The following is a 23,043-nucleotide window of genomic DNA, read 5'->3' on the forward strand; positions in this document are numbered from 1 at the left end:
TTTTCAAGATAACCACTCCGTTGTGTCACCACCTTGCCAGATGTCCTCCCACCAAAAGCTTTTGATACAAATGAAACCACACCGGTTGGTGTGTGTATTGTGATGCTTACAGTCAGACCACGTCTGTTCATATCCTGTTTATGGACCAGGACTTTGAATACTGTAAATACTTCAAAACAGTCAATTATGCTGGTGCACTTAGGGTAGGATTGTTTGAATACAGTTGGCATATTGCTTCGTAAGCAATCCTTTTCTGGCCACTGAATTAAGAAAGCCAGTTTCTCTGCTAAATTTGATGTTTTTGATGCGTTACGCTAGATCTTTGTGACACAGATAGATGCTCTTTGGTGTCATTACTTTCCATGTTGGCAACACACAACAACAGAATGAAGAACAACCACACGTTGAGAGCTCTCGATGGTAACTGTTAGATAAATTGTAGAAGTTATCATTTATTTGCTTAGCTTGCATTAGTATAATGGACAATTTTAGATGTCTCGCCTTCAAAAAGAAGACTCAGCATCATCCGATGGAAGGGCGCCTGAACCAAGGACGTGATCGGATGTGGTCGGGTCGTGACAGGTGTTGGTTCAATATTATGTGTTGTGTCTTATTACTTAGAACACTATGTCTGGAAAAAACCCTCTTATAATCAAATATTTTGTGTTGTGTCTTATTGCTTAGAACATTATGATTTGTAAATCCCTCCTATTTCAAATAAAAGCAGGAGCAAGGGGGGGGATTGTTTAGAGCGTGTTGAGAGGCTGTGATCTGAACAATCTCCCATACGCCCTCCTCATGAGAAAAAGAAACCAGCGTCTTCATTCCTTTTGTGTCTATTTTTTATAATGTTGGGTAAGATAAATCCAACATTAAATTGGTCCTTCGAGCCGGATGTCAACACACCCGAGGATTCCAGTTGTGGAGCCGACTTCCAGTTAAGAGACCGTGGCCACGGCAAGTAAGACCCTTTTACGGGACTGGTCTTCGTCCTCCTCAACTGGGATCTGGAGGTTGACGACAATCCACAGGATTGAAGACGACTTTGGTGAGTTAAATTTTTTAAAATTTTTTTAGGAAAAAGGAATAAAAGAGTGAATGAATTGCGCGACGAAGAAGTCTGCGGCAGAATAAACCTTGTGTAATACTAGTCACTGGCAAGTACTAAAGATGGAGGACGGAATCCGATAAAATCCGTGGGGACGGCGGAGTCCTGTACGTACTTAAATTCCGTATTTCTGTATTTCTGTGTTTCTGTGTTTCCGTGTTTTCGTGTGTTTATAAAAACGTTATTAATATCGTGTGTATGTGTAAAAGTATGAATTTATAAGACAGGATTGTAAGTGACAACTGAGTTTGGAAGCAAAGGCAAGAATTCTCCGCCCCAATTAGGGTAGAAGCTTGAGAATTACCAAAACTCAGACATTAATTGTCACCCTGTCATTTTTGAATAAAGTCAGTATTTAGGTCACTCTAGGTGCAAATGAACTGACTTCCAAATTCACAAAAATGGGAAATAACAACAATAAACCGGATCCAAAAATAGGCCTAACATGTAAAGATTGGAAATATGTTCAACTCCAAAACCCTTCCAAAATAGAACATTTAAACACATGGATAACCAAATACGGTTTCGCTGGCCAGCTAAATTCGCAAAAAATAGTGAAACTTCAAAACGAAATAAAGTGTCGACACAAAAATGATATATCACAAATACAAAAAGATGGATTTGACGACTTACTCTTCTGGTTAAACATGGCGTCAAAAAGAGAAAAAGGAAGGGAGAATAAGAAACACTTAACAAATGAACAAAAAGAGCAGGAAGGTAGACATAAAAATATGTTGTTTCAAAGACAGGAAGATGACGAGACAGGACCAATAATAAGAACAAGCGAGAAAAAGATAATTGAAGAAAGTTGTAAAAAAAGTAAGGAAACAAAAGCATCAGCACCATTGTACCCGGTTTTGCCACCTCATGAAAATCCTCCAACTCAAGAGGCACAAACACAACGAATTTTACGATCGGGAGGGGTACAAATGAATTGGTCTAGAAATTTGGGAGAAACATTTTCTCCCACTCCCAAAATAACAAATATAACCTCAGACGAGGGAGATATGGATTTATTTCCGATGATTGAAGTGGCAAATCCGAATGTACAAGAAGATCGCAGAGAAACTCTTTTGGTCTATAGGACCTGGACAAATGAGGATGTGAAAAAGGCCGTAGCCGGCATCACACCTTACAAAGTAGACATTGTCCAGTTTGTTGAGGAAATAGAAAATCTTAGACAATCTTATCATTTAAATGGGACAGAGACTCAACAAGTTTGGATGACGGCAATGGGGCCTGATTGGCATCTTTGCCGAGGGGATTGGGACCCAAAGCACCATGGTGTTATAATGCCACATGATGACAAAGAATTACAATATAGAGTTAGGGGTTTGATAGAGAGAACCACAGCCAGGTTCCGCAAAAGAGCAAATTACACGGAAATTAATAGGGTGAAACAAAAGGATGACGAACTTTTTGAAGAATATAGAGTTAGAATGACTGCTTGTTTTAAAGCAAACAGCGGCTTGAATGAGGATGCTAGTCCTCAGGGCCCTTACCAACAGCAGTTAAAAAATGCTTTACATGCGAATTCAAAAGAACACATTAACAGATGGGTAGATAAACATTGGATAAACCTAGCAACTGGCCCACTGGAGGAATATGTTAATCATGCCCTCCACGCAGAGAGAGTGTTAGAGAAAAAGAAGAAAAAAAAAATTGATGTCTTCCTCGACGAAAGAGCAGAAATATACTATCAAGGCAGAGAAAGAGATAATTTTAGGGGACGCGGCAGAGGCCGTTGGAGAGTAAGAAATGATAGAAATCGAAATTATTGTGATAAGAACATCTGTTGGTGCTGTGGAAACAAAGGCCACATTGCGCGTGATTGCCCTAATAAAAAGAAAAGAGAATACGGACAAACTACTGCATGACTAAGCCAGCCTGCTTCCCAACTCAACAAATCCTCCTGTGTAAACATTACAGAGAATGAGGAGGTGGATTTCAATTTACAGGACATTCTGAGTTTGGACACTGAAAAACCTGAAATAACTTTATCAGTAAATGGTAAACAAATGACATTTCTTTGCGATACAGGGGCATGTAGGACTGCATGTCGGGAAAAGATTCCAGGTTCCAGATTATCGGGACATAAAGCACTAGTGAGATCTGCAAATGGGCAAATTACTTTTGCCATGGAACTTGAGCCTGTGTGGATTAGAGACCCACAGGGAAAAACTTGTAGAATGCCCATTTTCGAAGTCCCGGAGTGCCCTGTGAATTTGTTGGGAAGAGATGGCTTATTCCAATTAGGACTTGTACTCATTCCATCATCAAATGGAAATATTGTAGTGAAACAAAAACATGAATTAAAGAGAGAAGACCTCTATTTAACACTGGAAAACAAAGAAAATACATTCTATTACACAATCGATATCACAAACAAACCACCGTTAAACATGGGGAAGGCCCTAGTGTCTGCAGCCTTGCAGCTTATCACAGAATTAGAAGATAAAAAACAATGTTATCAGCTGCATATAATTCTGTGGTACAATAACACACAAGGGCCAGACCTAGAATATGAAAACAAGTTACGACATGCGACACCTAATGAGATTACTGTAGATTATCTATACTCAGATAATGAAGCAAAAGTCGCGGCAGGAATTATTTTACCAGACAAATTAAAGGAACTGTATAAAAATACAAGTGTCCCACATGTTTCGTTGTGCAAAGATTATGAGTCACAATGGAAACATATGGGAACATTAGTAAAACAAGGACAAGAGACAGATGATTGGCAGCAAATAGAAATAGAAAACAAACTGGAATACAGTGCATCAACTGGTCTAATTAGAAAGGCGGTGTTTTGGACAATACAGGTTGATGAAGGGAAACACATGCAACCTGTTTGATTAGACCAAATGATTCTCACTGAAATTGATGAAGAAACATTGAAAAAAGTCCCCAAAGAATTATGGTCCACGGGACCATTTGATATAGGCCTTATTAAAGGGGCTTTACCAGTACAAATTAAACCCAAAACAGAATATAGACCAGGGATTCGTCAATATCCGTTAAAACCAGATGCACATGAAGGAATCAAACCAGTAATTGAAGCACTAATTAAGGCAGGAGTTATAGTGGATTGTCCAGATTCACCATGTAACACACCCATTTTTCCAGTAAAAAAGGCCCCACCTTCAATTGGTTGGCGAATGGTGTAAGGTTTACAGGCAGTAAATTCTGCAGTAATTCAGAGAGCAGCATGCGTACCAGATCCACACACATTGTTAAATTCATTGAAACCAAGCGCTAAAGTGTTTACAGTGGTAGACATAAGTAATGCTTTCTTTTCTATACCAGTAGAAAAGAAAAGTCAATTTTGGTTTGCATTCACATTTGAAGGGAAAAAATACACATTTACTAGATTGCCACAAGGTTACTGTGAAAGTCCAACCATTTATTCACAAATAATGAAAACAAGCATGTCTAAATTCACTCCCCCAGGAGGGAGCCAAATTTTACTTTATGTGGATGACGTGCTGCTGGCATCTCTAGATAAAGACACATGCATCAAAGATTCATTGGCCTTACTGCATCATCTAGCAGAAGAGGGACATAAAGTTAACAAAAATAAATTACAATGGTGTAAAAAACAAGTCAAATATCTAGGCCATAATTTAAGTGAAGGAGGAAGGACTATATTAGAAGACAGAAAAGCTATAGTTTTAAAAGCCCCTAAACCACAGACAAAGAAACATATGATGTCATTTTTAGGTCTGACAAATTATTGTAGAGCATGGATTCCAAACTATGCAGAAATTGTTGCACCATTGTCAAAATTGATGTATGAAACAAACCTTAAAATGACATCACCTATTCAATGGAATACAGAGGCAGAAAAGGCCTTCTGTGACATTAAACAACATTTGGTGTCCAGCACTGCACTGGCCCGTCCAAATTATGATAAACCATTCATTCAAATGGTAGATTGTAAAAACTATTACATGACCTCCGTACTTACACAACAATACGGTGATAAGCTAAGACCAATAGCTTATTTTTCGACTAAATTAGACAACGTGACATGTGCATTACCTCATTGTGTCAGAGCAGTTGTGGCAGCTTCCATGGCAATAGAAAGCAGTTCCATAATAGTGTTATTTCATCCATTAACTCTTAAAGTGCCGCATACAGTGTCTGCTCTACTATTGCAAACCAATATGGCATTTTTATCACCTGCAAGGCATTTATCTTGCATGGCCATTTTGCTGTCACAACCACATTTGACTATTGAGCGATGCACAACCTTAAATCCAGCCACACTAATACCCTTACCTGATGAAGGCACACATCATGATTGTCAGGAATTGGCTGAACAAACTGCTAAATGTAGATGTGATTTGAAAGATCAACCATTAAGTAATGGACAGGTTCTATATGTAGATGGTTCTTCGAAAAAAGATGAACTAGGTAAGACAAAAACAGGATACGCGGTGGTAACTGATACCATTATACTAAAAGCTGAGTCACTACCATCACATTACTCTGCCCAAGTTGCTGAATTAGTAGCATTAACCGAAGCATGCAAACTAATGATAAATAAAGATGTTACAATCTATACTGATAGCCAATATGCTTATTCCACAGTTCATGTGTTTGCGCAATATTGGGATAACAGAGGAATGATTACGTCAACAGGGAAGCCAGTAACTCATGCTGAATGACTTAAACAATTATTACAGGCAGTGCAACATCCGCGAAAGGTGGCAATTTGTAAATGTGTTGCGCATACATCAGGCACAGACAAGGTTTCTAAAGGAAACGCATTCGCTGACAGAACCGCGAGAGAAGCAGCCTTTAAACCATTTTTAGGTTTAAAAGAACAGATTGAACAACAAACATTAGATGACCAAACATTAAAAGATATGCAACAACAAAGTCCACAACAAGAACGCAATAATTGGGAAAAACAAGGTGCAAAACTACAAAATGAGATTTACATTAGCACAGAAGGGAAACAAATACTTCCAAAAAACCTATTTAAATGGGCTGCGATATTGAGCCATGGTATATCACATGTCTCAACTGGAGGGATGGTGGCACAGATAAATCGACACTTTACAACCTATGGTTTCAATTTATATTCAAAGAATTATTGTAGAGCATGCATGATCTGTGCACGACATAACCCGCAAGGGCAATTGCGACCTACTCGAGGTACATTCCCAGTGCCTACATACCCTTTTCAACGCATTCACATGGATTACATAGAATTAAGTCAAAGTGAAGGAAAGAAGTACTGCTTGGTTATCATAGATGCATTTTCTAAATGGATCGAATTATTCCCAACAAAATCACCTGATGCTCTGACGGTGGCAAAAGCACTATGTAAAGACATTATTCCAAGATATGGCATACCTGAAACCATTTACAGCGACAATGGGACTCATTTTGTAAACCAAATAATTAATAAAATAGGAACCATGTTCCACATCAATTTAAAAAACCATTGTGCTTACCACCCTCAGAGTGCAGGTCTAGTGGAAAGAATGAATGGGACAATAAAAAATAGACTGAAAAAATGTATGGAAGAGACAGGAAGGTCATGGACACAGTGTCTTGACCTCGTTAAAATGTACATCAACATTACAAGCACCACAGGTTTAACACCTTACGAAGCGTTGTTTGGAAGACCTTATAGACTTCCGTTATTTAAACAAAAATGGGAACTTGATGACGAAACAAACTTAGCTGATTACATGAGAAAGTTGTTAGAGAAACAAAATGTTTTAAAAGAATCTGCTAAAAGTAAATATGTTTCCCAGCAGGAAACCAAGTTGGTTGGACCGGGAGACTGGGTCCTAATTCGAAGCATCAAAAAGAAGCACTGGCATTCACCAAAGTGGGAAGGACCGTATCAAGTGTTATTGACAACACCAACAGCCCTAAAAATAGCAGAAAGAAATACGTGGGTTCATTTAACACACTGTAAAAGAGTCATTTCAGCTGAGTACTCAAATAGGGAAGGTGAGCTAAAGTCTGATAACGGAGCGGGAGCAGATGTGTAGATTCTGAAAACGCTTGCTGGTCAGTGAAGAAAAAAGACACCAACCCGTTTAGTGAGAACTCAGCAGAATGGCACACCCACATTGGTTACGACATTTGATAAGTGGATACGTAGCAACTTCGGCTACTATGGTGTTGGTTTTGTTTTTGTGGTACATGGGACGTCCCACCCTAAATGATAGAACCCATTTTTTTGATGGAAAATCACCTACCAACTGGACCAATATGACAAACCCAATAATAAAAAAAATTGAATCATTAACTCGTGTCAAAAGGGGTACAACTGATGATCAAGATTGTGGGCATGGCCTCCAAACACGGCAAAAGGGTTTAATATTTTGTGCCCCCCAAAATCAAGCTGCTTTAATCATAATTCCATATGCGGCTCTCACAAATGACGCTCAAGAGAATGGGCAAAATTGGGGATATAGATATGACTGGTATGCAACTATAGGCTTTAAATGGGAAGACCTTATTGGTGAAACAGGTTATGATTGGTCCAGTTGGTCAAAAAGAACAGCAAAAGAACATAGAAAGAAATTTAACTTAAGCAAAACGGTCCATAGTTTAATATTGAAATACGAATCAAATCAACCAATGTGTTTGACGGTGAGCTTGTGGGCATATACTGGCGGAAAAGATCCCCACTTCCAAGTATCATTGTGTTATGGGAACCATGTCGAACCAGAAATGCCATCAGAAACTTCAAATAAAGGTGGATACATTTTAACGATTAACGAAATAACTACTGATGATTGGTTTCTTGTTGTCACAGGAGTTTCAGGACAAAATAATAATTGGTTATTATTGGTGGAACAAGCAGCAAATGTAACGAGAAAAGATTGTGTAGTTTGCATGGGTCCCAGGCCTTTGTTGCGCATAGTTCCGGCACAAATATCACAAGATTGTATTATTCCATTAATGAACGCTACTGTACCAACTAAGAGGTGTAAATCATGGGATCCTATATATCCCGTAACAGAAGCAGATAAACACAAACCAATGTTTTCTACTTTAGTAGCACCAAATAATTTCACTTGTATAAACATGATTAATAAAGGAAAAAAATTAGGACCACTGAACGACACACAGTGTAAAGTAATCTTAAAAGTCAAACCAAATTTTGTGCCAATATCACGGAGCGACATCTGGTGGTGGTGCGGAGATGATAGACTGTTTGATAGATTACCTAAAGATAAATCTGGATTATGCGCTATTATTACTTTGATATTGCATGTGTCAGTATACCCTATTCCTGTTCAAAATTTAATGGAAAGGACACCAATGTTTTTGTCCAATCTAGAACATAGACAAAAAAGAGATTTGTCCTGGCAGGGGCAAAATAATCCAACATACATAGACGCCATAGGAGTTCCTCGTGGGGTGCCAAATCAATACAAATTGGCTGACCAAGTTGCAGGAGGATTTGAGTACTTCATATGCTGGTGGTGTACGATTAATAAAAATGTTGATGGGATAAACTATATCTACTTCAATGTACAGAGATTAGGAAATTGGACTCAGAGTGGGTTGGAAGCTGTGCATGAGCAGCTCAAGGCTACCTCTTTAATGACGTTCCAGAACCGCATAGCTGTCGACATGCTCCTCGCAAGAGAGGGAGGTGTTTGCGGTATGTTTGGAGAACAATGTTGTACATACATTCCAAACAATACAGCTTCGGATGGGAGCTTGACCAGAGCCATCGATGGTCTACGGACCCTCAATCACAAGATGAAGAACCACTCTGGGGTGGACACTTCTTTGTGGGACAGCTGGATGGACGTTTTTGGTAGATATAAAACCCTAATTTCACCAATATTGATATCAATTGCTGTTTTTGCAGCCATTCTGACATTATGTGGATGTTGTTGTATCCCATGCATTCGGTCATTAATCAGTAAATTAATCACCACAGCCATAACCCCCATGGAGAATCGTATGGAGCTGATGTATCCATTACTGTATGATGATAATGATGATAATGATGATTATGATGATAATGATGATTTTGCTTTAACTAATTTGTTTCCTGATACAGATGATTACGATGTTTAAACTACAACATTCATATATGACAAGTTTACTCTGAGTGTAAATGTATTTGTTTCATAAAAATGATTCTACAGTTAAAAATCGAAATGAAGTGACTGTAAGATGATATGAGAATTTGTGCAAATACATGATAAACAGGAGGGAAATGTTAAATATATTATAGAAGTTATCATTTATTTGCTTAGCTTGCATTAGTATGATGGACAATTTTAGATGTTTCGCCTTCAAAAAGAAGACTCAGCATCATCCGATGGAAGGGCGCCTGGACCAAGGACGTGATCGGATGTGGTCGGGTCGTGACAGGTGTTGATCCAATATTATGTGTTGTGTCTTATTGCTTAGAATACTATGTCTGGGAAAAAACCCTCTTATTATCAAATATTTTGTGTTGTGTCTTATTACTTAGAATAATATCAAATATTATGTGTTGTGTCTTATTGCTTAAAATACTATGTCTGGGAAAAAACCCTCTTATTATCAAATATTCTGTGTTGTGTCTTATTGCTTAGAACATTATGATTGTAAATCCCTCCTATTTCAAATAAATGCAGGAGCGAGGGGGGGGGATTGTTTAGAGCGTGTTGAGAGACTGTGATCTGAACAATCTCCCATACGCCCTCCTCATGAGAAAAAGTAACAAGCGTCTTCATTCCTTTTGTGTCTATTATAATGTTGGGTAAGATTAATCCAACACTCCTACACTGAAATTATGGCCTAGATATTTGACTTGCCTTTTACATCATTGCAATTTATTTTTGTTAACTTTATGTCCCTCTTCTGTTAGATGATGCAGCAAGGCCAATGAATCCTTGCATGTCTCTCCATCTGTAGATGCCAGAAGACATGCGTGTTGTCATAACTTGTGAATAAATAGTTGGACTTTCACAGTAACCTTGCGGTAATCTAGTAAATGTATATATATTTTTTTTTTTCTCAAATTTGAATGCAAACCAAAATTGACTGTTATTTTCTATTGGTACTGAAAAGAATGCATTACTTATGTCCACTACTGTAAACACAGTAGCGTCTGGTCTTAATGAATTTAACAATGTGCGTGGGTTTGGTACGCATGCTGCTCTCTGTATTACTGCAGCTCATCACATTCATTTTTATCTTCTATTTTTGTGATAAGCTGCAAGGCTGCAGACAACAGGGCCTTTCCCACGTTTAACGGTGGTTTGTCTTTTATTTTTTAGATAATTTGATTCCTGCAACGCGGCTATTTTTTGTGTATTTAACCAACCATTAAAGCCGTGTTCGGTTATCCCTGTCTCTAAATATTAAATTTGATCAGGATCCTGTTTTTTCTTTTTCTTTAAAATTTAATTTAATGAACCTCCAACCTTTACACTGCAGTGTATTCCTGTTTTTTATTTTACTACTTCCTTTTCCCATTTGAAAGAATTTGGTTCAGTGTAATACTACCTAGGGTAGTCTAGAACACTGTTTTTTTTTTTTTTTTTTTTCAGTAGGACGGTGATTCAAATTTACTTTCTGTGGTAATTCTCACTTCAACTCTTTCGAGTGGAGAATTCTTGCCTTTGCATCCACAAAAGTCCACCGTTTACTTTCCCACTGTTTTGGTATGGAATGAAAAACCTAGTGGTTTCCCATTTCCCATTTACACTCTCATTCAAACAGTTTTCATTCACACTGGCTCGTCAGAGGACTCCGCCGTCCCATACGGAATTTAACTACGTCTGTCAACAGCTCGTTAGAGGACTCCGCCGTCCTATACGGATTTTAACTACGACGCCACGAAACTTTCCTAGTTTCTTTATTTCACCCGCCATTGACTAGTATTCACAGGGTTTATTAAACACGGAATTTAAGTACGTACAGGACTCCGCCGTCCTCGCGGAATTTGTCGGACTCCGCCGTCCTTTTTCCTAAAATTTTTTTTAAAATTTAACTCACCAGTCGTCTTCAATCCTGTGGATTGTCGTCAACCTTCAGATCCCAGTTGAGGAGAATGAAGACCAGTCCCGTAAAGGGTCTTACTTGCCGTGGCCACGGTCTCTTAACTGGAAGTCGGCTCCACAACTGGAATCCTCGGGTGTGTTGACATCCGGCTCGAAGGACCAATTTAATGTTGGATTTATCTTACCCAACATTATAAAAAATAGACACAAAAGGAATGAAGACACTGGTTTCTTTTTCTCATGAGGAGGGCGTATGGGAGATTGTTCAGATCACAGCCTCTCAACACGCTCTAAACAATCCCCCCCCCCTCGCTCCTGCATTTATTTGAAAATAGGAGGGTTTTTCCCAGACATAATGTTCTAAACAATAAGACACAACACAAAACATTGGACCAACACCTGTCACGACCCGACCACATCCGATCACGTCCTTGGTCCAGGCGCCCTTCCATCGGATGATGCTGAGTCATCTTTTTGAAGGCGAGACATCTAAAACCGTCCATAATACTAATGCAAGCTAAGCAAATAAATGATAACTTCTAGAATATATTTAACAGTACCCATGCAAGCGCAAGTACATACGGTTGCACATAAACATGCAGGCGTTCCGTCGAATCATGCCCTAAAGCTTCGGTAAACATTGGTTTGTGCGTGAGAAGCAATGTTAACAACAGCGCGCAAGTATGTTGACAACGGTAAGCACGGGAGGTGACGCGCCGGTCACAATACGCAATCCTACTGGTCTCTGTCAAGTTGCGCTGTCGGAGAGTTGTCGTTTATATGTCACACTACACGGAAGATATCAAAAAAGAACCCAATTTGCCAGACTTCATTTTGGTGTCGCAGGGCCAAATCGTTTGCCGTGGCTTATGTCACACTACGTTTTGTCACCATACTTCGTTCGGTCGGGCTTACATTTATCAAAAAATTCCCTGTACAAAAATGGGGTTTGGAAGAAGTGTGGCCGAGCTGTCCAAGGCACTGGATTTAAGCTCCAGTCTCTCAGGAGGCGTGGGTTCAAATCCCACCACTGCCACTTCCTTTTCAATATCGTTAATATCCTCCCATTTTGTCATTGGCTCCGACAAGGCGTTTGGGACAATATGTATTTTTGGCCACAAAAAGGTCGAGCTGTTTGGCGTTCTGTTTGGACTGTTTGCTTGTCGCCGTAAAATATTAGCTCCCCTGAAAGTGTTTGCCTTAATGTCATTACCTTTGTCTTTCACGCTGAACTGTCGTGCCACCTTTATGAGTACTGACTCAGTGATTTTAAATTGACGGAACAATGAGTAAAGGACACATTTTTTTTGTCAGTGCGAAGTGAATTGAGTGAAGAGTCACTTCCCGTTGGCCTCAGCCAATGAGTTGACAAGTCTGAATTGCACAATATTTCTCACGAAGAGTAATACGTTAAATGATAGCAGTTCCACAACATCCTATGAGGAGACATACGATAACAGAGAACGAGCTCCAGATAGCAGAGGATGGTTTCGATCCATCTACCTCTGGGTTATGGGCCCAGCACACCTCCGCTGCGCCACTCTGCTCTGTAGTCATTGTAGTTGGTATGTGCAACAGGGCTGTTCGAGTTGTCATGGCTGGATCAGGCCACGACACATTTGGTCTTTCCCGATGACACAATGTCAGACTACTGCCATCAAACCTTGCCGTTTCTGGGAGAGACAGTGGCAACACTACTCGACATTTATTCCGATAGCACCCTATCCCGTCTTTTACCATCACTGGGCTCTATCTTGTGAAATCAAACACTGTCCGAGAGGTGGAAGCTGACAGAACAGTGAGTAAAGGACACATTTTTTTTGGCAGTGCGAAGTGAATTGAGTGAAGGTTCACTTCCTGTTGGCCTCAGCCAATTAGTTGACAAGTCTTAATTGCACAATATTTCTCACGAAGAGTAAGAGGTTAAATGATAGCAGTTCCACAACATGTTCACGTACTTTTCATACGATATGGCTCGCAAGCAGGCAACAAAACGTTATGTACCTGTTGGATTTATCTTACCCAACATTATAAAAAATAGACACAAAAGGAATGAAGACACTGGTTTCTTTTTCTCATGAGGAGGGCGTATGGGAGATTGTTCAGATCACAGCCTCTCAACACGCTCTAACCAATCTCTCCCGTCGCTCCTGCATTTATTTGAAAATAGGAGGGTTTTTCCCAGACATAATGTTCACAGTGCCCAAAGCGCTCTATTAAGCCTCACATTCACTCACATATTCATAGACCACTGGGCGGCTGCTGCCGTGCAAGGCGCTGCCAGGCTCACTGGGAGCAAATTAGGGTTCGGTGTCTTGCCCAAGGACACTTCCACATACGGACAGTCGGAGCCAGGGTTCGAACCGGCGACCCTTCGGTCACTGGACGACCCGCTCTACTGATCCACAGCCGCCCTCTTTCCCACCACCTTTAACTCGTCCCTTTTAAGTATTTTGGCAACAGTGTTCATTCTCAACACTCACGGGGCTTTCAGAAACTATATGGACAAGAAGAAGATACATACAATAAAAGCTGGTACACAGAATACAAGCATGTCGATTTCTGTCAGTAACATAGTAATTACTTTTATATTAAACATTTACATTTGCATTAAAAGCTTCTTGATCACTGCTTGTCTCACCAGGACACTTGTGTGTCTTAACCCGAGCCTTACGAGAGAATCTTTGACCACAACCTGAGCAGGAAAAAGGTTTCTCACCAGTGTGTGTACTTGTGTGCATTTTTAAGTATCCCTTCTGCGTGAATCTTTGACCACAAACTGAGCATCCAAAAGGCTTCTCACCAGTGTGTGTTCTTGTGTGTGTTATTAAACTTCCCTTTTGGGAGAATCTTTGACCACAAACTGAGCAGGCAAAAGGTTTCTCACCAGTGTGCATTCTAGTGTGTATTTTTAAGGTTCCCTTTTGGGAGAATCTTTGACCACAAACTGAGCATGCAAAAGGTTTCTCACCAGTGTGCGTTCTAGTGTGTATTTTTAAGCTTTCCTTTTGGGAGAATCTTTGACCACAAACTGAGCATGCAAAAGGCTTCTCACCGGCGTGTGTTCTTGTGTGTATTTTTAAGTTACTCTTCACAGAGAACCTTTGACCACAAACTGAGCAGGAAAAAGGTTTCTCACCAGTGTGGGTTCTTGTGTGACCTGTCAAATGTCGCTTGTGAGGGAATCCTTTCCCACAAACTGAGCATACAAAAGGTTTCTCACCAGTGTGGGTTCTTGTGTGCATTTTTAAGTATCCCTTCTGTGTGAATCTTTGACCACAAACTGAGCATCCAAAAGGTTTCTCACCAGTGTGCGTTCTAGTGTGTATTTTTAAGCTTTCCTTTTGGGAGAATCTTTGACCACAAACTGAGCATCCAAAAGGTTTCTCACCAGTGTGGGTTCTTGTGTGTTTTAGTAAAGTTCCCTTTTCAGAGAATCTTTGCCCACAAACTGAGCATGCAAAAGGTTTTTCACCAGTGTGTGTTCTTGTGTGTATTTTTAAGTGTTGCTTCTGAGAGAACCTTTGACCACAACCTGAGCAGGCAACGGGCTTCTCTCCAGTGTGTGTTCTTGCGTGATGTGTCAAATGTCCCTTGTGAGAGAATCTTTGACCACAAACTGAGCATGCAAAAGGTTTCTCACCAGTGTGCGTTCTTGTGTGTATTTTTAAGGTTCCCTTTCGGGAGAATCTTTGACCACAAACTGAGCAGGCAAAAGGTTTCTCACCAGTGTGCGTTCTTGTGTGTATTTTTAAGCTTCCCTTTCGGGAGAATCTTTGACCGCAAACTGAGCATGCAAAAGGTTTCTCACCAGTGTGTATTTTCATGTGTCGTTTGAAATTGCTCTTAGAAGCAAAGGTTTTCCTACATTTAGAACATTTCCAGCATTTATTGGCAGTGTGACATGTCATATCACCTTCCAACTGTTCATCAACATCATCATCACCGTCTGTTTGTGATCCTCCACAGTGCTCTCCATCACTTGAGCTGTTGCTGTTTGGTGGCTCCGCCCCTCGTCTCTCCTCACTTCGACCTTCATCTTCACTCTTCAAAGGGACACCAGTCGATGGAACCTTGATGATTTCCTCCTGCTCTTCCTCTTTAATGTGAAGGAACTCTTCCTCCTCCTCTTTGATGTGTTGAACCTCTTCATCCTCCTCTTCCTCTTTGATGTGAGGGGACACTGACTGCTGCCGCTCAGGATGAAGATTTTCACTGACGTCTGCAAGACAAAAGAAGACAAACACAAATGGGTCAAATCTAATTTGTTTACAATATTGACAACCACCTTGGTCCTCGATCGTGTTTACACGTTAGCGCCTTCAACCAGAGAGCCTAATGGGACTAATGGGCTGACGTAAAATAGTAGAACAGCGGAACGCAGCAAAGTTGGGTGACCCTTCAATGTGGATGCACCGTTTTCAGTTTTTTTACACGTCATCGTCCATAGAAGTAGAAAAAAGTAAAGCTATTTGTGACGAAGTAAGGAAGAGAAATCACAGGTTTCAAATTTAAAGAGTGAAAGTAAATTGTTGACAGTAAAAAAAAAAAAAAGGATGACACCTAAAAATGTACTTAGGTACAGTAAAGAATAATGTGTACAGTCATAAAACTCCGATATAGGAGGGTTTACTGTACTTGGTAAGTTCCCACCATTGAAGACTGATTTGACTTGGCATGAACAAATGTTAACTCAACTTGCCGACAAGACACAAAAAGGGCAAAAATCTTCCTCGCAATTTTCCAAACAAGTCGTGTAGGTTGTATAACACTGTTACAACTTTGATCACGCAACAATGGCCACAAGCCTTTCAGATCTTCTGAAATTTGGCCTACAACCCTCAATCCACATCATCATGAGGGGATGCCATCAGACTACACTTTATTGGATATTATAAAAAAAATTATATGTAACGTCAGACAGTCCTCATCAGAAAAGCCCGGGAATAATATTAAAATTAGAATGTATTTCATAAAACAAGTGAGAGAGAAGTGAACCCACCTGCTCTGCGTAGCACAATTCGAGGCTGCAGATTGAACGCAGCGTCCAGTAGTTGACGTTGTGGCTCCTTCTCCTCTTTTGGGCCACAAAGTTTCTCCTCGTACTCTGCTGTCCTCCTTGCACACATTTTCACACGACGATCGCAACACTTTCCGCTCTACGTTGGAGGGATGAGAAAAGCAAGTGCAAATCAGATGTGAAACATTGACATCAAGATTACGATTTGGACACTGTGGGTTCAACACTACGTTCGTTAAAATGGCAAAGCACCAAAGTCAACAAGAGGAAACAGGAGAACGGAATGATGCATTGGAAGAAATATGAGACAGAAAGAAAACAGCTCATTTGTGACATCGGGAGAGAAAATTTGTGTTTGAACACTGTCGAGATTCTACAAATGGATTCATATGGATATGACTCAAGTAATTAATGTCCCTACGAGAATTACAAACTCCATCCGAACTCAGATTGATCTCGCTTTTACTAATAGGCTAGAAAGGATCTTGAAGCCATACAATATGCTCACAGGATTCTCTGATCACAATCTTGTTACCCCTGTCTTTAAATCCGGTGACTCAACTTCTCTGAATAACTACCGACCTATAAGCATTCTTCCGGCCATTTGCAAAGTTGCAGAAAAATGGGTGTCAGAGCAGATTGTCCATTATTTAAACAGCAGCTCCCCCTCTCTCCACGCCATGCAGTTTGGTTTCAGATCCAAGCATTCCACTGAAATGGCTACATGCCTCTTCATTGAGAAAATAAAATCTTCTCTCGACAAGGGTGAAGTTGTAGGGGCGGTGTTCTTGGACCTCAGGAAAGCTTTCGATGCAGTAAATCACTCTGTTCTTCTTACCAAGCTCTCAAAATTGAACTTCTCTCGCAAAGCTGTGAGCTGGATTGAATCATATCTGCATGACCGAACACAATCTGTATCAGTTAACAACTGCAGATCAGAGTCTCTTAGGCTAACCTCTGGAGTCCCTCAGGGATCAATATGAGGCCCCCTTTTATTTAGTCTTTATATCAACGATTTGCCCACTGTTTGTTCTGAAGCAGAGTGCGTAATGTATGCAGACGACACGGTTTTCTTTGTTCATGGTCGCTCCAAAGATACTGTTGCTGCTAAACTCACTCATACAATCTCCTGTGTCACAACTTGGTTGCAGGAGTGCTGTCTACAGCTAAACGTTTCTAAAACTGTAGGCATCTATTTCACTAAAGCAAATAGAGTATCACCTGACCCCGACATACTTGTTAATGGAGAAAAAATGCAAATTGTCAGCAAATACAAATATCTTGGGTTAATAATAGATTCACAGCTTTCCTTTAAAGCCCATATTGACAAATTGTGTAAAAACATCAAATTTTCGTGCAATTCGAAATGAAATGTCAACTGAAGCCGCAAAAATGTAATTGCATTCAATGATTCTTCGTCACTTCAACTATTGCATAACCAGTTGGTGCCAGGCTGGTCAGAATGTTTTGTGTACAAACAAGTAATTAAAGTGATGGATAAAAAAACCAAGGCACTATCATCACTGTGCAATCTTTTTTAAATACAGTCTTTGAAACTGGGACTGCCAACACTAAAAGACATGTTATGATGTTTTTTTTGTTATGATCAAATGATTTGTGGTTTTATTCTCTCTTAATAGTATAGTAAGTCTTTGATTATGTATCCTGTATTATATTGTCTTGTCGATGTATTTTACTGCTTTTTTACATCATGGCAAGGGGACTACAGATGAAAACTAGCCTTTTGGCTAATTCTGGCTTTTTTAACCATGTTTATTTCATGTGTTTTATGAAATTGCATTGTCCCCTTTCAAATAAACTGATTAATAATAATAGTCGTAGTACAACCCCAATTCCAATGAAGTTGGGACGTTGTGTTCGACAAAGAAAAACAGAATACAATGATTTGCAAATCATGTTCAACCTATATTTAATTGAATACACTACAAAGACAAGATATTTAATGTTCAAACTGATAAATGTTATTGTTTTTAGAAAAAAATCATTCACTTGGAATTTTATGGCTGCAACACGTTCCACTAATTGTTGAAGCTTTGGAGGTGGAATTCTTTCCCATTCTTGGTTCATGTACAGCTTCAGCTGTTCAACAGTCCCGGGTCTCTGTTACGCTTATATTATATATATAATATATAATATATTACGCTTCATAATGCGCCACACATTTTCAATGGGAGACAGGTCTGGATTCAGGCAGGCCAGTCTAGTACCCGCACTCTTTTACTACGAAGCCACACTGTTGTAACACGTTTGGAATTGTCTTGCTGAATTAATCAGGGGCCTCCATGAAAAAGACATTGCTTGGATGGCAGCATGTGTTTCTCCAAAACCTGTATGAACCTTTCAGCATTAATGGTACCTTCACAGATGTGTAAGTTGCCCATGCCATTGGCACTAACACAGCCCCATACCATCACAGATGTTGGCTTTTGAACTATGCGTCCATAACAGTCCGGATGGTTCTTTTTGATGCAGTGCCGCCTGAGGGGTCGAAGGTCACGAGCATTCAATGTTGGTTTTCGGCCTTGCCGCTTTCATGCAGTGATTTCTCCAGATGCTCTGAACCTTTTGATGATATTATGGACCGTAGATGATGAAATCCTTAAATTCCTTGCAATTGTACGTTGAGGAACATTGTCCTGAAACTGTTAGAACATTTTCTCACACACTTGTTCACAAAGAGGTGAGGCTCGCCCCATCTTTGCTTGTGAACGACTGAGCAATTCAGGGAAGCTCCTTTTCTACCCAATCATGGCACCCACCTGTTCCCAATTAGCCTGTTCACCTGTGGGATGTTCCAAACAGGTGTTTGATGAGCATTCCTCAACTTTCTCAGTCTTTTTTGCCACCTGTCCCAGCTTTTTTGGAACGTGTAGCAGTTAATGATTATTTGCTAAAAACAATAAAGTTTATCAGTTTGAACATTAAATAGCTTGTCTTTGTCGTGTATTCAATTCAATATAGCTTGAACATGATTTGCACATCATTGTATTCTGTTTTTATTTGTGTTTAACACAACGTCCCAACTTCATTGGAATTGGGGCTGTCGTTGGAACCGTAGTGATGGTGGTGACAGAAGTCCTAGTGGTAATTGTTGATCTCGTATCAGTGGTGGTGTCGTGATTGTGAAACATGTTGGAAGGGTTGCTGTTTTCAAACATCGCCCGTTGAAATGCTTCCTTGAGGCAAGACGATATAGCCACTTCCTGCCACATATAACATGAGTTACGTCGCTTTACTACTTTTATTTCTTAAATTCACATTGGGCAGAAAACTATAAAAATATATGAAAGTAATTTCAGTTTAAACTGCATTTTTTCTTCTGAGCATTTCTTTTAATTATGAACAAAAAAAAAACATCAGGCAATCATGGCTGTACATTTATGAGCTAAGATCAAAACTAAAATGAAGATGAAAATGAAGACCCCTCGATAGGAGACACAAGTACTGTATTACCATATTCCATTTTTTGACAAACTTCGCCACTCGCAATCTGTTTTTTTTTTTTTTACCGACAGCACTTGACTCAAAATGTCGCCACTTGCAGATACGACACTGACCATTTGCGCTCAATGGCGCACCAGATGTTGTTGCTTGGTGCTCTTTCCCCCCCCCCCCCCCCCCCCCCCCCCCCCCCCCCCCCTCCCACAGACCTCACTGGCAGTTGCGAATGTGATTCTAGGATTTATGACAATTAATTACAGTCCTGCAATATTCATCGATGGAGCCGATAGCCAAATCTTGACGTGTTCTTTAGATGTATTCACAATGTGTAATGTAACTTAATTTAGCCCTCACCGAATTAAATAGATCTAACAAAAGAAACACTCTGGAAAAGGTTTATGGTCAGAAGGTCCATCCATCCATTTTCTGAACCGCTTATCCTCACTCGCGTCACGGGTGTGCTGGCACCTATCTCAGCTGACTTCGGGCGACAGGCGGGTACACCCTGAACTGGTCGCCAGCCAATCGCAGGGCACATATAGACAAACAACCATTGGCACTCACATTCACGCCTATGGACAATTTAGAGTCTTCAGTCAACCAACCACGCATATTTTTGGAATGTGGGAGGAAACCAGAGTACTCGGAGAAAACTGGTAGGAACGTAATTGCACAAAACGGAAAGTACAATAATTGCTACTTTCAAAAGCTTCAAGACACTCAAATTGATTCACAATCAAGACGTTATTAGCTATTTATGTTACTAAAGGCAAAGTTGTATGTACACAAATAGAATATGGTCATTTGAATTTTTGTTTCCTTTGCAATAAAAAAAAGGGAAATGGCCTGTCAAAAAGTGACACTATTGAATATTATTGTACACCTTTGTTCATATTTACAGATCTTTACAATTTGCATGATTTGAATTAGCATGAGTCTTAATGCAGCCCTATGGGGGGCACAAGTCAGTGCAAACTGTAGGCCGGTCCCAAGCCCGGATAAATGCAGAGGGTTGCGTCAGGAAGGGCATCCGGCTTAAAACCTTGCCAAACAAATATGAGCGTTCATCCAAAGAATTCCATACCGGATCGGTCGTGGCCCGGGTTAACAACGTCCGCCACCGGCGCCGTCAACCTGCAGGGTGCTGTTGGAAATTCAGCTACTGTGGGTCGAAGTCGAAATCAAAGAAGAAGAAGAAGAGGTGGAAAGCGGGTTCTTCGGCAGAAAGAGAAGAGGAAAACACAGAGCCTAGAACTGAATGTGGGGACTTTGAATGTTGGGACTATGACAGGAAAATCTCGGGAGTTGGTTGACATGATGATTAGGAGAAAGGTTGATATATTGTGTGTCCAGGAGACCAGGTGGAAAGGCAGTAAGGCTAGAAGTTTAGGGGCAGGGTTTAAATTATTTTACCATGGTGTAGATGGGTTGGCTAAGAATGTCTTGGAGGTGAAAAGACTATCAGATCGAGTGATGAGGCTGAAATTTGAAATTGAGGGTGTTATGTGTCATGTGATTAGTGGCTATGCCCCACAGGTAGGATGTGACCTAGAGGTGAAAGAGAAATTCTGGAAGGAGCTAGATGATGTAGTTCTGAGCATCCCAGACAGAGAGAGAGTCGTAATTGGTGCAGATTGTAATGGACATGTTGGTGAAGGTAATAGGGGTGATGAAGAAGTGATGGGTAAGTACGGCATCCAGGAAAGGAACTTGGAGGGACAGATGGTGGTAGACTTTGCAACAAGGATGCAAATGGCTGTAGTGAACACTTTTTTCCAGAAGAGGCACGAACATAGGGTGACCTACAAGAGCGGAGGTAGAAGCACACAGGTGGATTACATCTTGTGCAGACGATGTAATCTGAAGGAGGTTACTGACTGTAAGGTAGTGGTAGGGGAGAGTGTGGCTAGACAGCATAGGATGGTGGTGTGTAAGATGACTGGTGGTGGGGAGGAAAATTAGGAAGACAAAGGCAGAGAAGAGAACCATGTGGTGGAAGCTGAGACAGGACGAGTGTTGTGCAGCTTTTCGGGAAGAGGTGATACAGGCTCTCGGTGGACGGGAAGAGCTTCCAGAAGACTGGACCACTGCAGCCAAGGTGATCAGAGAGGCAGGCAGGAGAGTACTTGGTGTATCTTCTGGCAGGAAAGGAGAGAAGGAGACTTGGTGGTGGAACCTCACAGTACAGGAAATCATACAAGGAAAAAGGTTAGCTAAGAAGAAGTGGGACACTGAGAGGACCGAGGAGAGGCGAAAGGAATACATTGAGATGCGACACAGGGCAAAGGTAGAGGTGGCAAAGGCAAAACAAGAGGCATATGATGACATGTATGGCAGGTTGGACACCAAAGAAGGAGAAAAGGATCTATACAGGCTGGCCAGACAGAGGGATAGAGATGGGAAGGATGTGCAGCAGGTTAGGGTGATTAACGATAGAGATGGAAATATGTTGACTGGTGCCAGCAGTGTGCTAGCTAGATGGAAAGAATACTTCGAGGAGTTGATGAATGAGGAAAATGATAGAGAAGGGAGAGTAGAAGAGGCAAGTGTGGTGGACCAGGAAGTGGCAATGATTAGTAAGGGGGAAGTTAGAAAGGCATTAAAGAGAATGAAAAATGGAAAGGCAGTTGGTCCTGATGACATTCCTGTGGAGGTATGGAAGCATCTAGGAGAGGTGGCTGTGGAGTTTTTGACCAGCTTGTTCAATAGAATTCTAGTGCGTGAGAAGATGCCTGAGGACTGGAGGAAAAGTGTACTGGTGCCCATTTTTAAGAACAAGGGTGATGTGCAGAGCTGTGGCAACTATAGAGGAATAAAGTTGATGAGCCACACAATGAAGTTATGGGAAAGAGTAGTGGAGGCTAGACTCAGGACAGAAGTGAGTATTTGCGAGCAACAGTATGGTTTCATGCCTAGAAAGAGTACCACAGATGCATTATTTGCCTTGAGGATGTTGATGGAAAAGTACAGAGAAGGTCAGAAGGAGCTACATTGTGTCTTTGTAGATCTAGAGAAAGCCTATGACAGAGTACCCAGAGAGGAACTGTGGTACTGCATGCGGAAGTCTGGAGTGGCAGAGACGTATGTTAGAATTATACAGGACATGTACGAGGGCAGCAGAACAGCGGTGAGGTGTGCTGTCGGTGTGACAGAAGAATTTAAGGTGGACGTGGGACTGCATCAGGGATCAGCCCTGAGCCCCTTCCTTTTTGCAGTGGTGATGGATAGGCTGACAGATGAGGTTAGACTGGAATCCCCGTGGACCATGATGTTTGCAGATGACATTGTGATCTGCAGTGAAAGCAGGGAGCAGCTGGAGGAACTGTTAGAAAGATGGAGGCATGCACTGGAAAGAAGAGGAATGAAGATTAGCCGAAGTAAAACAGAATATATGTGCATGAATGAGAGGGGTGGTGGGGGAAGGATGAGAATATTGTGAATAAAAAGCTCTAAGCAGGCTAAAA

At 40.8% G+C, this 23,043-nt stretch overlaps 3 protein-coding genes across 3 annotated transcripts in view; 1 reads left to right on the forward strand and 2 right to left on the reverse strand.

The window, feature by feature from the left end:
* The window catches only part of LOC133472573 (oocyte zinc finger protein XlCOF6.1-like), a 287,199-nt gene that overhangs the window by 236,627 nt on the left and 27,529 nt on the right, over positions 1-23,043 (forward strand). The gene's annotated exons all lie outside the window — the stretch shown is intronic.
* Positions 1-23,043, reverse strand: part of LOC133472542 (gastrula zinc finger protein XlCGF57.1-like) — a 125,568-nt gene that overhangs the window by 66,659 nt on the left and 35,866 nt on the right. The gene's annotated exons all lie outside the window — the stretch shown is intronic.
* LOC133472552 (gastrula zinc finger protein XlCGF57.1-like) overlaps positions 13,186-23,043 on the reverse strand; it is a 45,717-nt gene continuing 35,859 nt past the window's right edge. Inside the window, exons 2-3 of the mRNA XM_061763552.1 lie at positions 16,100-16,256; positions 13,186-15,319 (exon numbers count right to left, since the gene is read on the reverse strand). Coding sequence (XP_061619536.1) covers positions 13,689-15,319; positions 16,100-16,226 — 1,758 coding nt within the window. The 5' untranslated portion in view covers positions 16,227-16,256 and the 3' untranslated portion in view covers positions 13,186-13,688. The remainder of the gene's footprint in view (positions 15,320-16,099; positions 16,257-23,043) is intronic.

Source organism: Phyllopteryx taeniolatus, chromosome 23 (genome assembly GCF_024500385.1).
Source record: "Phyllopteryx taeniolatus isolate TA_2022b chromosome 23, UOR_Ptae_1.2, whole genome shotgun sequence".
Taxonomy (NCBI): domain Eukaryota; kingdom Metazoa; phylum Chordata; class Actinopteri; order Syngnathiformes; family Syngnathidae; genus Phyllopteryx; species Phyllopteryx taeniolatus.